Source organism: Hypanus sabinus (assembly GCF_030144855.1).
Source record: "Hypanus sabinus isolate sHypSab1 chromosome X2 unlocalized genomic scaffold, sHypSab1.hap1 SUPER_X2_unloc_22, whole genome shotgun sequence".
Classification (NCBI taxonomy): domain Eukaryota; kingdom Metazoa; phylum Chordata; class Chondrichthyes; order Myliobatiformes; family Dasyatidae; genus Hypanus; species Hypanus sabinus.
Genome location: NW_026778993.1, coordinates 52,610 through 68,312, shown reverse-complemented (window position 1 = coordinate 68,312; position 15,703 = coordinate 52,610). Strand labels below are relative to the sequence as shown.

Here is a 15,703-nt window from a genome sequence, read left to right as displayed (position 1 = left end):
TTATAATCTATTCCTCTAGAAATGAATGCCAACATTGCATTCTCCTTCTTCACCACCGACTCAACCTGGAGGTTAACCTTAAGGGTATCCTGCCCGAGCACTCCCAAGTCGCATTACATCTCAGAACTTTGAATTCTCTCTCCAGTTAAATAATAGTCTGCCCGTTTATTTCTTCTACCAACGTGCATGACCATACACTTTTCGACATTGTATTTCATTTGCCACTTCTTTGACCATTCTCCCAACCTATCCAAGTCTCTCTGCAGACTGTCTGTTTCCTCAGCACTACCGGCCCCTCCACCGATCTTGGTATCATCAGCAAACTTAGCCACAAAGCCATCTATTCCATAATCCAAATCGTTGATATACAACGTAAAAGGATGTGGCCCCAACACGGATCACTGCGGAACACCACTGGTAACTGGCAGCCAACCAGAATGGGAACCTTTGTTCCCACTCTCTGTTTCCTGCCTATCAGCCAGCGCTCATCCACATATGTAAACTTCCCGTAATTCCATGGGCTCTTATCTTGCTTAGCGGCCTCATGTGCGGCAACTTGTCAAAGGCCTTCTGAAAATCCAAATACACAACATCCACTGCATCTCCCTTGTCTAGCCTACTTGTAATCTCCTCAAAAAATTTCAATGGGTTTGTCAGGCAGGATTTTCCTTTAAGGAAACCATGCTGAGTTTGGCCTATCTTGTCATCTGCCTCCAGGTACTCCGTAACCTCATCCTTGACAATTGACTCCAGAAACTTCCCAACCATTTCTCAAGCTAACAGGTCTATAATTCACTTTTTGCTTCCTTGCCGCCTTCTTAAATACCAGAGTGGCATTTACAATCTTCCAATCCTCCGGAACCATGCCAGGGTCTATTGACTTTTGAAAGATTATTGCTATTGCCTCCGCAATCTCCACAGCTACTTCATTCAAAACACAAGGGTGCATTCCATCTGGTCCTGGAGATTGATCTACCCTTAGACTATTCAGCTTCCTGAGTACTTTCTCTGTTGTAATTGTGACAGCGCACACTTCTCTTCCCTGACACCCTTGAGTGTCCGGTGTACTGCTGATATTTTCCTCAGTGAGGACTGATGCAAATACTCGTTCAGTTTCTCAGCCATCTCCTTATCTCCCACTACAATTTCTCCATAATGAATTTCTATCGGTCCTATATCCACTCTCACCTGCTTTTTTACTCTTTATATACTTGAAAAAGCTTTTAGTATCTTCTTTGATATTATTTGCCAGCTTCCTTTCATAGTTCATCTTTTCCCTCTTAATCGCCTTCTTAGTTTCCTTTTGTAAGCTTTTAAAAACTTCCCAATCCTCTGTCTTCCCACTAATTTTTGCTTCCTTGAATGCCCTCTCCGTTGCTTTAACTTTGGCTTTGACTTCTCTTGTCAGCTACGGGAGCAACTTTTTTCCTTTCGAAAATTTCTTTTTTGGAATATATCTGTGTTGCAACTTCCTCACTTCTTGCATAAACTCCAGCCACTGCTGCTCTGCCATCCTCCCGCTAGTGTCCCTTTCCAGTCAAATTTGGCCAGTTCCGCTCTCATGCCACTGTAATTTCCTTTACTCCACTGCAATATCGACACATCGGATTTCGGCTTCTCTTTCGCAAATTTCACAGTAAACGCAATTATGTTACGATCACTGCCTCCCAACGGTCCCTTCACCTCAATCTCTCTAACCACCTCTGGTTCATTACACAATATCCAATCCAGTACCTCTGATCCCCTAGTGGGCTCAACAACAAGCTGTTCTGAAAAGCCATCTCGTAGACATTCTACAAATTCTCTCTCTTGAGATCCAGTGTTAACCTGATTTTCCCAATCCACTCGCATGTTAAAATCCCCCACAATTATCATAACACTGGCCTTCTGGCAAACCTTTTCTATTTCCTGTTGTATTTTTCCTTTTTGGTTTGATTGCACTGCAACTCATCCCAGTGGCTGCAAATTTGCCCCATCACCTGCCTGTCCTTCCTGAAATCTTTACTGCTCACTATCTTAGATTTATTTCTGTTTTCACCCTCCTCCACTCTAACATTCCGGTTTCCCATCGCCCTGCCAAATTAGTTTAAACCCTCTCTAACAGCTCTATTAAACATTCCCGCTATATTTCAGGTGTAACCCGTCCTTTTTGACAGGTAATACCTCCCCCTAAAGAGATCCCAATGATCCAAGAATCTGAAGCCCTGCCCCCTGCACCAGTCTCTCAGCCACGCATTCATCAGCCTGATCCTACAATTCTTGCCCTCGCTAGCACGTGGCACAGGTAGCAATCCTGAGATTACTACCCTGGAGGTCCTGCTTCTCAGCTTCATTCCTAACTCCCGGAAATCTCTCTTCAGGACCTCCTCCCTTTCCCTCTCTATGTCATTGGTACCAACATGTACCAAGACAGCTGGCTGCTCGCCCTCTCCCTTCAGGATATTCTGGACCCAATCCGAGACATCCCGTACCCTGGCACCTGGGAGGCAGCCCACCATGCGGGTATCTCTATCAGGCTCACAGAATCTCCTGTCTGTTCCCCTGACTATGGAATCCCCTATGACTACCGCATTCCTCTTCTCCCTCCTTCCCTCCTGTACAACAGCGCCAGGCTCAGTGCCAGAGACCCGGTCACCGTGGCAGTCCCCTGTCAGGGCAACCCCCTCAACAGCATCCGAAACGATATACCTGTTGCTTGGGGGGCAGCCACAGGGGTGCTCTCCACTATCCGGGCATTTCCCTTCCCTCTCCTGACAGTCACCCAGTTTTCTGACCCCTGTAGCCTAGGGATGACTACCTCCCTGTAGCTCCTGTCTATCACCTCTTCATTTTCTCTAATAAGCTGCAGCTCCAGATCCCTAACACGGTCTCCGAGAAGCTGAATCTCGGTTCACCTGGTGCAGATGTGGCTATCAGGGAGGCTGGAGGTCTCCCTGGATTCCCTCATCTGACACCCTGAACAAAGCACAAACCCTGCAGTCATGCTACCTAATTCTACAGGAATGAAACAAAGAAAAATAGGTCTACTCACCCACTTACTTCGCTAAGCAGATGAACTTTTTAAACCATTAGCTAATGTGCCCTGCTGCTCCCCCGTCCGTCCGGGCCGATTTGCCAAGGGGAGAAAAAGAGTCGGTGCCTCGCTCTCGCCTCTTCCCGTCACCGCCTAAGCCCGTTGAGCCAAAGCCCTACACTCTGCTGCCACCCCCTCCGCTGCCCGCTGTATAGGGTGGTCATCTTTTTAAACTCTCCGCGCTGTCCTGCGCAGTCTCGCCGTTCTTGTACGCAAAGTTGTTTTTTAAATCTGCCTTCCTTCAGAATTTAGCTCCCACGCCGTCCTTCTTGTCCCAATCTAAAAAAACAGCTTCAGTCGTGTATTCATCAGCCTATTCCACACTGTCCACATGAAATTCAGCAAGGCCTTTGATGTCGATGACAGACCACACTTGGAGCATTGTCTGCATTTCCGGTTCCGGAATATGGCGAGGATGTCATTACACTGGACAGGAGGCTTCAGGAGGGGCCTTGGATCCAGGACTGGGGCCTTGGATTAAAACCAGAGAGTGGATAGGCTTGGGCTATTCAGCTGTAATGTAGGATGTTCATGTATGACTGCTTATCAAGGTAAATAATTCATTAGGAGCTTAAATAACGATTCTTTTTCCAAGAAATGGGAGTACAGAACCAGAGGCATCAGACTGAAAGTGAGACGGGATTTTTTTCTGAGTGGTCTATCGGGTAACGTTCTCATAGATAGGGAGGTTGGTAAATGGAATTTGCCCTCAGACGGTGTAGAAACAGGTAAAAATAAAATATTTAAAATAAATTTGGGCAGGTACATAGATGGGAAATGGTTAGAGGGATGGAGGGGGTGGTGGCAAACACACACAAATGGGCCATGCTGAAGAAGACATCTTAGTCTTGCAGATTGATGAAGTGGGCCGTGAGTTCAACATCCATCAAACACTCCCAGATCATTCTCCTGAGGAATCTCACCCCGGAGTCTGTCTGTGAAGTGTTGATGTGACGTCACGTCAGAGGACAGCTCAGTGCCACAGAACAGACAGACTGGGTAAGGACGGCAGATTTCAATCCTAAATGGGAATTTGTGCCTTCTTCTGTGGCCGTGTGTCACACACTGATAGTATATCTTTGTGTGTGTGTGTGTGTGTGTGTGTGTGTGTGTGTGTGTGTGTGTGTGTGTGTGTGTGTGTGTGTGTGTGTGTGTTGATTGTGGTAAATATCCGTGTGGTGTGTATACACATTGAAGGAGAGTGTGCACATTGAGGAATTTGTATGTTACAGTGTGTCATCACATGTCTGGTGTGTGTTGACAATGTGTCACACGTGACCGAGTTGTTTAAATGAATAAATGACTGTTTCTGAAGAGATTGGTTTCCAGGTTACTGAGGGAAATAACAACGTACATTGCTGAGGCTCTGACTACAATCTGCCAGTCCTTCCTGTGTATCTGTGTGTGGGAGCTTTGCCAGGCCGGTTATGCTGTGTGTGCTTCTCCCGAGATGAAATCTTGACCCATGTCAATGCTTGTTGGTGTGTCCGAGCTCATTCTCACAATGCATCAATGTAGTGGTCTGATCACCATAAGACATAGGAGCAGAATTAGGCCATTTGCCCAACGAGTCTGCTCCGCCATTCAATCATGGCTGATCCTTTTTTTCCATCCTCAGCCCCACTACCTGGCCTTCTCCCCGTAACCTTTGATGCCATTGAATCTAGAACCTATCAAGCTGTGCCTTCAATACACACAACAATTTACACAAATTCACCAGCTGCTGGCACAAATTTCTACGCATCTGTTTTAAATAGACCCCCCTGTATCTTGAGGCTGTGTCCTCTTGTCCTAAACTCCACCACCATGGGAAACATCCTTTCCACATCTACTCTGTCTAGGACTTTCAACATTCGAAAGGTTTCAATGAGATTCCCCCTCATCTTTCTAAATTCCAGCGAGTACAGACACAGAACTATCAGACGTTCCTCGTATGATAACCCTTTCATTCCTGGAATCCTCCTTATGAAATGAACCTTCTGCAATACCAGCACACCTTTTCTTAGATGAGGAGCCCAAAACTGTTCACAATACTCAAGGTGAGGCTTCACCGGTGCCTTATAAAGCCTCAACATCACATCCCTGCTCTTGGATTGAATGCTATTCTAAACCACAGATTAAAAGCCAGGAGCAACAGGCTCCGGGACAGCTTCTTCAACCAGGCCATCAGACTGATTAACTCGTGAGGACACAGCTGTATTTCTCTGTTATATTAACCAGCCTGTTGTGCATATTATTTACCATAAATTACAATAAATTGCACATTGCACATTTAGACGGAGATGTAACGTAAAGATTTTTAATCCTCATGTATATGAATGATGAAAGTAATTATGTCAATTCAATTCAAGTCAACTTCTTGTTTATTTTTTCATCCCAATCATTCTTTCAGTTCCTCTCTGTAGATATTTAAAAGATTCCCAGTCCTCTGTCTTCCTACTAATTTTTGTTTAGTTGTATCCCCTCTCTTTTGCCTTGACATTAATTTGTCTTTCCTTGTCAGCCGCGGTTTTACTATTTTGCCATTTGAGTATTTATTTATTTTTGGAATACATCTATCCTTCACCTTCCTCATTTTCCCAGAAACTGACCCCATTTCTGCTTTGCTCTCATCCCTGCAAGCATCTCCTTCCAATTTGCTTTGTCGAACTCCTCTCTCAGAGCACTGTAATTTCTTTTACTTCTCTGAAATACTACAATGTCAGACTTTACTGTCTCCTTATCAGATTTCAAGTTGAACTCGGTCACGTTGTGAGCACTGCTTCCTAAGGTTTCTTTTAACTACTCACCTCTGGTTCAATACATAGCACCCAATCCAGCAGAGCTGTTCCCCGAGTAGGCTCAACGACAAACTGCTCTAGAAAGCCATCACATTGCATTCAACAAACTCACTCTCTTGAGATCCTTTACCAACCTGATTTTCCCAATTGACCTGCATGTTGAAATCTCCCATGATTATCATAACATTGTCCTTTTCATCAGCCTTTTCTATTTCCAGTTGTCATCTGTCGGCCTCAACCCACTGACTGTTGGGAGGCCTGTATATGACTGGGGTCAGTGTCATTTTTACTTTTGCAGTTCCTTACCTCAACCCACAAGGATTCAACATCTTCTAATCCTATGTCACATCTTGCTACTGATTTACCAGCAGAGCCACACCAACCCATCGGCCTTCCTTCCTTCCTCCGATACATTGTGTAATCTTGAACATTCAGCTCCCAACTACAACCATCCTTCAGCCACGATTCCGTGATGGCCACAACATCATACCTGACAATCTGTATTAGTGCAACAAGATCATCCACCTTATTTCTCATACTCCATGAATTGAGATATAGCACTTTGTGTACTGTATCTGCTACCCTTTTTAATTCTGCATCCCTAATGCACTGATACTCACCCTGCTGGCTGTAATTTTCTCCTCGCATCTGTCCGCCCTATCTAACAGTCTGACTGCATGCTATCGTTGCATTTTACCATCAGTTCTATCGCTTCACTCCACTTCCAATCCCCCACCCTGCCAAATTAGTTTAAACCCTCCCCGACAGCTCTATCAAACCTCTCTGTGAGAATATTGTCCTCTCTTCGGTCCAGGTGCGACCAATCCCTTTTGAAAAGGTCATTCCTCCACCAGATGAGATCCCAATGATCCAAGAACCTAAAGCCCTGTCCCCAGCACCATCTTCTCAGCCATGTTTATTTGCCAAATTGTCCTGTTTCTGCCCTCACCAGCACGTGGCACAGGCAGCAATCCAGAACTTACAACCCTGGGGGTGCTGCTTCTGAGCTTTCACCAAGCTCTCCAAACTCTATTTTCAGGACCTCTTTGCTTTTACTCCCAATGTCATTGTCACAAACTTACCAAGATACCTGGCTCTTTTCCCTCCCTCTCTAAAATGCTGCGGACACGATTCGAGGCATCCCTGACCCTGGTACCCAGGAGGCAACATACCATTCGGGTGTCCCGTTCACATTAATAGATTCTCCTGTCTGTTCTCCTGGCGATTCAGTCCCCGATCACGACCACTCCCCTCTTCTGCTTCTAACAGCAGTGAGAGATGCTGATCCGGAAGGGGGAAGACCTGTGTCAGTCAGAGTCTGCACTCACAGGGCACATGAAGGACTTGTGTATTTTCCTGACAATCCCTGTCACCACACTGATACCTGCTTTTATTCCCTACAATATTATCATCAGTATTAAATTCCCATCTCCTCTGGTAGATCCTAACTCATGTCTTGTTGTGTTGGTGCATTTGTCTGGGATCGGAACACAGTGGTTCATCTGTCAGTCCCATGTATTGGTTGTATTGTGACCCTGTGCTGGTGTGTCCAGGGGTCTGACATCTCCAGCTGACCATGTGAGAGTGATGCCTCCCAGTCGGTTCAGTTCCCCTTCAGCCCAGTATTACAGACCATCTTTGCCTCAAATTGGAACTAAATTGAGCTTCATAAACAAGGGGAAATGAATCGTTGTAAGTTTTACCTCGATTAATAGCATCAAGCGTTTCTCTCAGCACTGTGTTGAACAAATAGGGGTGATCGAATTTTTCAACCGGTAGGGTCTCATCTGTCACTGAAAATTCCTGGACATCGTCATTAATCCTGTAAATATTAAACTGCTGGTTATAAATTGCTATTTTGAACTATTTTACAAATCCATTCAGGGTTTCAGTAAAGAGCCTACCTTCTGTTCCGACGAGCTTCCTCCTGAAATAAATAAAACACAATTCGGATTAGACTTGGACTTACTGTCCACATCCTGAATTTCATACAAATCATTACAAGGTGTTGAAAATTCCCACTCCCACAGTCACTCACACACACGGACAATTCGGAACCGCAGGGTAACTTACAAGGAAAGATTCTGAATGTCAGACCATTACTGAGAGGATGAAACTTACAGGGAAGACAGGACAGGTTGTACATTATCATCTGGATATGACGTCAGTGTGATAGGATGGAGGAATTTATGATCAGTGATGTATGTGCTTGTGTGGGGAGATGTAATTCCAGATGGATTTTAACAAGATCCACAAGAATTTTAGTGAAGAGGATGTGGAACTCAGTGCCACAGGAGTGGGTGAAATGGAACAGCAGAGATTGAATGTAATGGGGAGGCTGGATGAACACATGAGGGACCAGAGATTTCGGGGCACTGTTGCTGGTTGTGATGAGCAAGTGGCAGGAGGATTGTGAAGCAGGGAATTGAGAGGAGGAAATGGGCCGAATGGCCTGGTTATGTTTTGAACAATTGAACGTTCATTTGAATGTTATCTGTAAAAGCAAAGAGACAGAAATAGTTTCCCTAATCTGATGGAAACCGGATACAGAAAATAAGTCTGATGTGTGGGACAAATTCTTTGTTCTCACTGATTGACAAAGAGACCCTCACACCCACCGCACCAGACACACTCACAATCTGTGACTGGAAATGGGAGTTAATGTGAGTTTTAGAGGATATTTAATGCTGAATTAAGGACACAGTCAGCAGCTCTGTATTATGATCAGAGTAAATAATTTCAGAGAAATTTGCATTCTGTCCTGGGATGTACAGAAGTTGTGGAAGTCCAGTTTTGGGAGAACAACAGCCCTGAATAGATGCATCAATTGTCTGGTGAGAAACAGTTTACTGCTATTTGTAAATGCGGTGTGTATGAGCAATGCATCTGTTTTCTGTCTGCATTGTATTCTGCGTTACGTGTTTATTACGATAACCAGTCTGGTGAGTGGGGACTTGGTAAAAACGAAGGGAATAAGTTACGTACCTGTACTTTGTTCTGGGCAGTTTTGAGCTGGGGATGAGCAGATATTATTCTCTTCTTGACCACTGTGGTGCAGCTTACTTTATAATGAATTACCCTGAAGTTTCATCGCTTCAAAATTTGTTTTGCTAATGAATGATCGAACGCGTATCTTGGACATTTTGAAATGTCATTATTGGAGTGATGGGAGGGCGCATCATGCAAGTATAACAACTTGTGTGAGGTCGCCAGCAGCGGCAATTGATTTGTTAGAATTGGTCTCTGTGCTGTGTTTATTTCAAATATACAACTGTTCATTTAGTTCCCTTTGACAGAAACAAATTGAAATATAATCCCTCACCGTGAGAAATATCACACTGTCTTTTTGATCCATCTGTTCCTTTAATTTAGGGATTTCCTCATGAATAACCCTTATATTCTCTTGAAGAGCTAGAAGGTTTTTCTCCATTGCGTTGAGAATCCTCTTCTCTTCTTCCCTGAGATCCCTGAGTAAGCTCTGCTCTTTCTCAGTGATAATCTGGCGCAGTTCATCAAACTGGGATGTGATGTGGGACTGAAGGCTGTGTGACTGTTCCTGTTGAATGAAAGGTGAAGATTAATATACTGCATTGCTGTGCTCTGTTTCCTTTTGTCGTTAAGTTCGGTCTATTAGAGTCCATGCTACTTCTGGGAGCATTCCCGTCAACACCATTCCCTCACGTTTTCCTGAAACCTATTCTCACTTATTGACCCATAAAGTCCCATCGGATTCACACACACCCTCCCCACCTTTACAGGGTTAACGGTAATTAGCCATTCATCCGTCATGTCCTTGGGTCGTGTCGGAGTCCCTCGTGGCCACAGGGGGTGCATGCAAACTCCACACAGACAGCAGCAGAGGTCAGGATTGAACCCAGGTCACTGGAGCTGCGATACTCTGCTATTCTGCATTAAATGGAGCAAAACTCGACAGTATTATCAGAAATTCCGCTCAGGAAGCCTCACCCGAACTCCGGAAATCTTCTCTTTCTGTTGCTGCTCCTTTTCCTGGAAGTCTGATTTCTGTTTTGTGAGAGAGTCTAAGGAAGATTTTAGCTGATCCTGGAAGTCCGAGAGTGAAGGAAATAGAGACAAAGATGCATCAAAAGAAACAGGTGATCAAACCCGATTATCGCACAAAATGCCGGAGGAACTCAGTGAGTCAGGCAGCATCTCTTCAGGGGAAATAAACAGTCGGTGTTTCGGGATGAGACCCTTCATTAGGACTGGGAAGGAATGGGACAGAAGCCAGAATAAAAAGGTTGGGATGAGAACCAGCTGACAGGTGACGGCTGAGACAACGTGAGGGGGAGCGTGGGGGAGGGTGATGAAATGAGAAGCTGGGAGGGGACAGGTAGAAGAGGTAAAAGGCTGGAGAAGAAGGAATCTAATGCGAGAGGACAATCGACCATGGAAGAAACGGGAGGAACTGGGCTGTTTGCGGCCCTGAATGGTGAGAGGGAGGAGGTTAGGAGTCAGGTGTAGCACTTGTCCCGCTTGCAGGTGTCGGTGCCGGGAGGGAGATCAGTGGGGAGGAGCGAGTGGGTCAGGGCGATACAGTACGGGGAGCGATCCGTAAACAGAGCGGAGAGTTGTGGGGTGCGGAGGTGGGCTGTGGGACGGAGAGATGCCAGAATCCCGTTGGAGAAGGCGGAAGTTGCAGAGAACGATGTGTTAATTATAGAGGCTCGTGTGATGATATGTAGGACAAAGGAAATATTTTAAGTATTGGACTAACGTTAGTTTTACCTTGTAGATTTTAATAGCTTCTTTAATTGGCTTGAAGCGGTGCTCTTGGTGTTCCTGCGCATCTCTACAGATCAGGCAGATCAGTGTGTTGTCCGTTTCACAAAACAGCTTCAGTTCTTCCTCATGTTCCTCGCAGTGATGTTTACTTTCCTTCCCTTTCGGATTCAGGTTTAGATTTCGAGCTTTTTCAGCCAGATTTGCTAAGGCTGGATTCACCCTGAGGGTGCGGTCAGCAAACACCTCTCTGCATTCCGGGCAGGAGTTTCTTTCCTCCCTTTCCCAACACCGTGTGAGACAAGGGCGACAGAAGTTGTGTCCACACTCCAGTGACACCGGATCCGTGAAGAAATCCAGGCAGACGGGACAAATTACCTCCTCGGTCCAACTCTCGGACGGTCCTTTCGAAGCCATGTTAACTCCCGGCACTTCCTGATTCAGAATGCTTTCGCTTTCGGGGAGCTGCTGATCCCCTGCAGTACCGCGATTGGCCACTACGCGCGCTGCAGACTCAGGGAATGAGCATTCTGCTGCTGGATTTGTTCAGTGGAAATTCAGGCTATTTTCATGTTATTGTGGGATCAAAAACAAATTAAGCAGGGAAAAGATAAGAAAATGCCTAATGCCAAACGCCAAAATCCCGGCGACGAGCGTAGGTGAGTTGGCCATATGCCCAGCAAACCCATCTCGTAAACACCTAGAGCGACAAAAATGTTAGCTGAATGTCCAAAGGCCCCATCGCTCCGATCGGAAGGCCCTTTCCGGGTCGAGATCCTTCATCTGAACTGTCTCAACCCGAAATGTCGATTGCCCATTTCCCTCCACAGATGCTGCCCGACCCGCCGAGTTCCTCCAGCAGCTCGTTTTTTTATCTTTCTCCAGGTCTAAGAGAGTCAGAATGGAGTGTAAAACGGTGGATAAGTAAACAGTGAAAACATGCCATTAAACTGGGGATGTGGAGAGAATATTGTGCTGTGAGGGGAGAGATGCAGTGGTGATGACCGACCTGTGGTTGCAGGAAAAAGCACAGGACTGGGCATTCTACGTCATCGGGTGGAAAATGTTAATTTTTCGGTGAGGTCCAGATTTCAACAGCTCTTCGTGAGAAAAACTTCGTGACTTGACCCATGTCCGTCCCGTCTCCAATAGAAGGCCTGGTCTCCTTCACTCTGGACACAGATCAGATGTTGATACTTTATTTGTGTTAAAATAAGCTTTATAAGCTTTATTCAGAATGATAAAACGTGCGAATAACTTTACCCAATGAATTTACATTCGTTCTCTATGGGGTATTCGGTTGTCTGTTGTCGCTCAGGTGCCCCCTGGGGTGGTGAACAATAATTGAGAGGCTTCCTCAGCCAACCCGCCTGTCCCAGTCGAGCAGTAGAGCGACCCGATAGTTCCAATGGTGTCCCTGTAGTCTGGACTGTGCCAGTCGGTAGCATTCCTGAACGTCAGGGGTTCCCAAAAATGTTTGTGCCAAAGACCAATACCATTAAGCGTGGACCCCAGGTTGGGAACCGCTGCTCTCCGGACATCTCGATCTGATGGCAGGCCAACAAGTTTCGAGCGTCTTTCCCCAAGTTGATGATCTTCCAGCAGCACTCTCTGTCCGTTTTGCTGCGCGTCCTGGGAACAGCCCGAGGATCAGTGAGCCTTCAGTCACGCAGCTGCTGTGGCACAGGCCCTTGCATCTTTCTCCATAGATCTTCGCCAGCCCACAGTCCGCAAATAGGTGAGTGACCGTCTCGTCTCCACGGCAGTAATCTCGGGGCAGCGCGCTGTGGGAGTGATCTCCGGGTATGCTGCAAGGTTCAGACTGGGAGGGGCCCTCTCGTCTCCACTGCAGTAATCTCGGGGCAGCGCGCTGTGGGAGTGATCTCCGGGCACGCAGCAAGGATCAGACTGGGAGGGGCCCTCTCGCCGCCAGACAGCTGAGGTCTTGGTGCCTGTTGGTGAGATCTGGTGATGAGGCATTCTGCCAGATGGTCTGGACTGTCTGCTCAGGGAACCACTCCACTGTGTCCATACAGTCCTTCTCCTGCGGTAACTGCAGGACATTCCGTGCTGACCACTGCCTGGTGTTCTTGTGGTCAAAGATGCTGGTCTGAAAGAACTGTCACCAATTTCATTAACACAGGGTTCACATGGAGAAGCTTCCAGACTGAAACAGACACAGTCTTACAGGGTATTTAGAGGATTGGGGCAGGAATGATGTTTCTCCTGGCTGGGCAGTGGAACCAGGGATCACAGAATCAAAATCCGAGGTCACATCAGCCAGACTGAGATAAGGAGAAATTACCCCAACACAGTGCAGAGAATATTTGGAGTTTTCTCCATACATTTCCTAAATTAAACGGACATATTTAGGGGCTCGGCGATGTTGGGAACGTTTCAGGAAAGTGGCGCTGAGGTCAAAGAACAGCCATGTTATGATTGAGGGGCAGAATAGTGCAACGGGCCGAATGACAACGCCTGCTCCTGTTTCTTATTTTCTAAATCACGAGTTTACCTTTGCGCCTGTTCTCCCTTGGCCTTCAGCCTGTCGGATTGCACAGGGGAGCGGTGAGAGCTCCGGAGATCCATCAGCAGCCGCTGCGGTTATTTCATGCTCTTCTTATTTTATCGCTGTTTCTGTATTTGCATTTGCACAGTTTGTTACCTTCAGCACTCTGGCTGATCTTTCACTGCCTGCTTCTGTTATGGTTACTATTCTATATTTTTTCCAAGTATGTCCGCAGGAAAATGCTTCTTGGGGTTGTATGTGGTGATTTATCTGTACTCTGATAATAAAATTTATTTTTGAAATTTGAGTTTCGGGGATTTCCCTTTAATTCTGAGAACAAACTGTGACTGACATCTCCAGCTCCCAGTAGCTGCCCGTCCTCACACACACACACAGCCAGTCAGCGATCACCGCTGGGATAGGGGTGCTTCCATTGGCTGAGGGTTGTCAGTGGGCGGGACGATGTTCGGAACCGGGACCGAGTGACCGGAGACCAGGAGCTGCGCCTCGGGTTTCGGCTGCACCACCGGCGGGTCGTGAATCCTTTCGAAGGCAGAGCTGAAGAGACTGGCGGAGATTCCGTGAGATGTTTCAGCTACATGGAGGGCGCCCAGCCTCTCCCCGCCGAGGATCGGGGCATGTTGTCTGGAGTTGTCTCCCAGTCCCGTCCCTTCCTGCTGGGAGAACGGAGCTGCCCGCAGCGGCTGCCGATGGGTCTCCGGAGCTCTCACCGCTCCCCTGTGCAATCCGAACGGCTGAAAACCAAGGGAGAACAAGGCGCAAAGGTAAACTCGTGCTTCGGAAAATAAGTAACAGGAGCGTGTCTGGCCACTCGGCCCGTTGCGCCTATTCCACCCTTTCCTCAGAATAGCCCTTTTTAAATCTTTTTATTGATTTTAAACAAACATAAATTAAACATAAATACGAAGAGCTTGAGAGTACATAATTAATAGGTTAAGGTATAAATACAAATAGATGATATTAACCTCCCAAACTCATGGTGGTTACAAAAAATGGAGAAAATAAGAAACCCCACACCAAAAAAAAAGAAAAAATTCCGAACCGACATGGGCCATTGCATTATATCAATTATACACAGTAGCGTCAATAACTCCGCACCTCCATCCAAATAATTAAGGATATTAAAAGTAAGGTTTTTGAAAAGTAAATTTAGTTCATATGAAAATGTTGAATAAATGGTCTCCAAATTTCTTCAAATTTAACTGAAGGGTCAAAGACAACACTTCTAATTTTTTCTAAACTCAAACAATAAATAGTTTGAGAAAACCGCTGAAATATAGTTGGAGGATTAATTTCTTTCCAGTTAAATAGGATAGATCTTCTAGCCATTAATGTAACAAATGCAATCATCCGCCGGGCTGAGGGGGGAATAAATGACTATTATCCACCATTGGTAAACTGAAAGTTGCAGTAATAGGATGAAGTTGCAATTTGATATTCAGAACTGTTGAAATAATACCAAAAACAGCTTTCCAATAATTTTGCAAACAGCGGCAAGACCAGAACATGTGAGTCAATAAAGCGACTTCAGAATGACATCTGTCACAGGCTGGATTAACATAAGAATAAAATCAAGCGAGTTTATCCTTAGACATGTGAGCCCTATGAACATCCTTAAATTGTATTAGGCATGTTTAGCACAAATAGAAGAAGAATTGATTAATTGTAAAATGTTCTCCCACTGCCCTGTGGGTATAAGACAATGAAGTTCTTTTTCCCATTCCTTCTTAATTTTTTCTGATACTCCTAGCTGTATTTTCATGATCATATTATAAATGATGGCTACTAAACCCTTCTGGCAAGGATTCAGAGCCAAAAAATTTTCTGTAATGTCCATTGGACATAATTTCAGAAAAGACTAACATTCAAGAAATTTCTAACTTGCAAGTATCTAAAAAAATGAGTTTTAGTCTGGATAGTGGTTCAAAGGACATAAAACTGTTATCTGAAAATAGATCATGAAAACATGTTATACCTTTTGTTTTCCATAACACAAAGGCTTGGTCCAGAAAAGAGGGCTGGAAAAAAAAGTTAGATATAAGAGGGCTTGATAAGATAAACTTATTCACGCCGAAGAATTTACGAAATTGAAACCATATTCTTAATGTATCTTTAACTATAGGATTAGTTATTTGTTTATTTGGTTTAGATAAAGCAAAAGGAGGCAAAGATCCTAAAATAGAAAACAATGAGAAGTCTTGTACAGATTTACACTCTAAATTTACCCATTGTGGGCAAGGTACTACGACCGATTCTCGTGTCCAAAATATTAACTATCGGATGTTAACTGCCCAGTAGTAAAATCTTAGGTTTTGCAAAGCCAAACCACCTTCCTACTTAAGCTTCTGTAAATATTTCTTACTTAATCTAGGATTTTTATTCTGCCACATGTATGAAGATATTTTGCAATCAATAATATCAAAAAAAGTTAGGAATAAAAATTGGTAATGCTTGGATTAAATATAAAAATTTGGGTAATACTATTATCTTGATAGTATTAATTTGACCAACCAATGACAGAGATAATGGGGAACACCTGGTAACAAGTTGCTTGATTTGGTCAATTAAAGGTAAAAA

At 45.1% G+C, this 15,703-nt stretch overlaps 1 protein-coding gene across 1 annotated transcript in view; it reads right to left on the bottom strand.

Moving 5' to 3' along the window:
• The window catches only part of LOC132385797 (E3 ubiquitin-protein ligase TRIM35-like), a 29,290-nt gene extending 18,277 nt beyond the window's left edge, over window positions 1-11,013 (bottom strand). The window contains exons 1-4 of the mRNA XM_059958019.1: window positions 10,900-11,013; window positions 10,603-10,728; window positions 9,868-9,915; window positions 9,245-9,367 (exon numbers count right to left, since the gene is read on the bottom strand). Of these exons, the coding sequence (XP_059814002.1) occupies window positions 9,245-9,367; window positions 9,868-9,915; window positions 10,603-10,728; window positions 10,900-11,013 (411 nt within the window). The remainder of the gene's footprint in view (window positions 1-9,244; window positions 9,368-9,867; window positions 9,916-10,602; window positions 10,729-10,899) is intronic.
• Window positions 11,014-15,703: the final 4,690 nt, after the last annotated feature.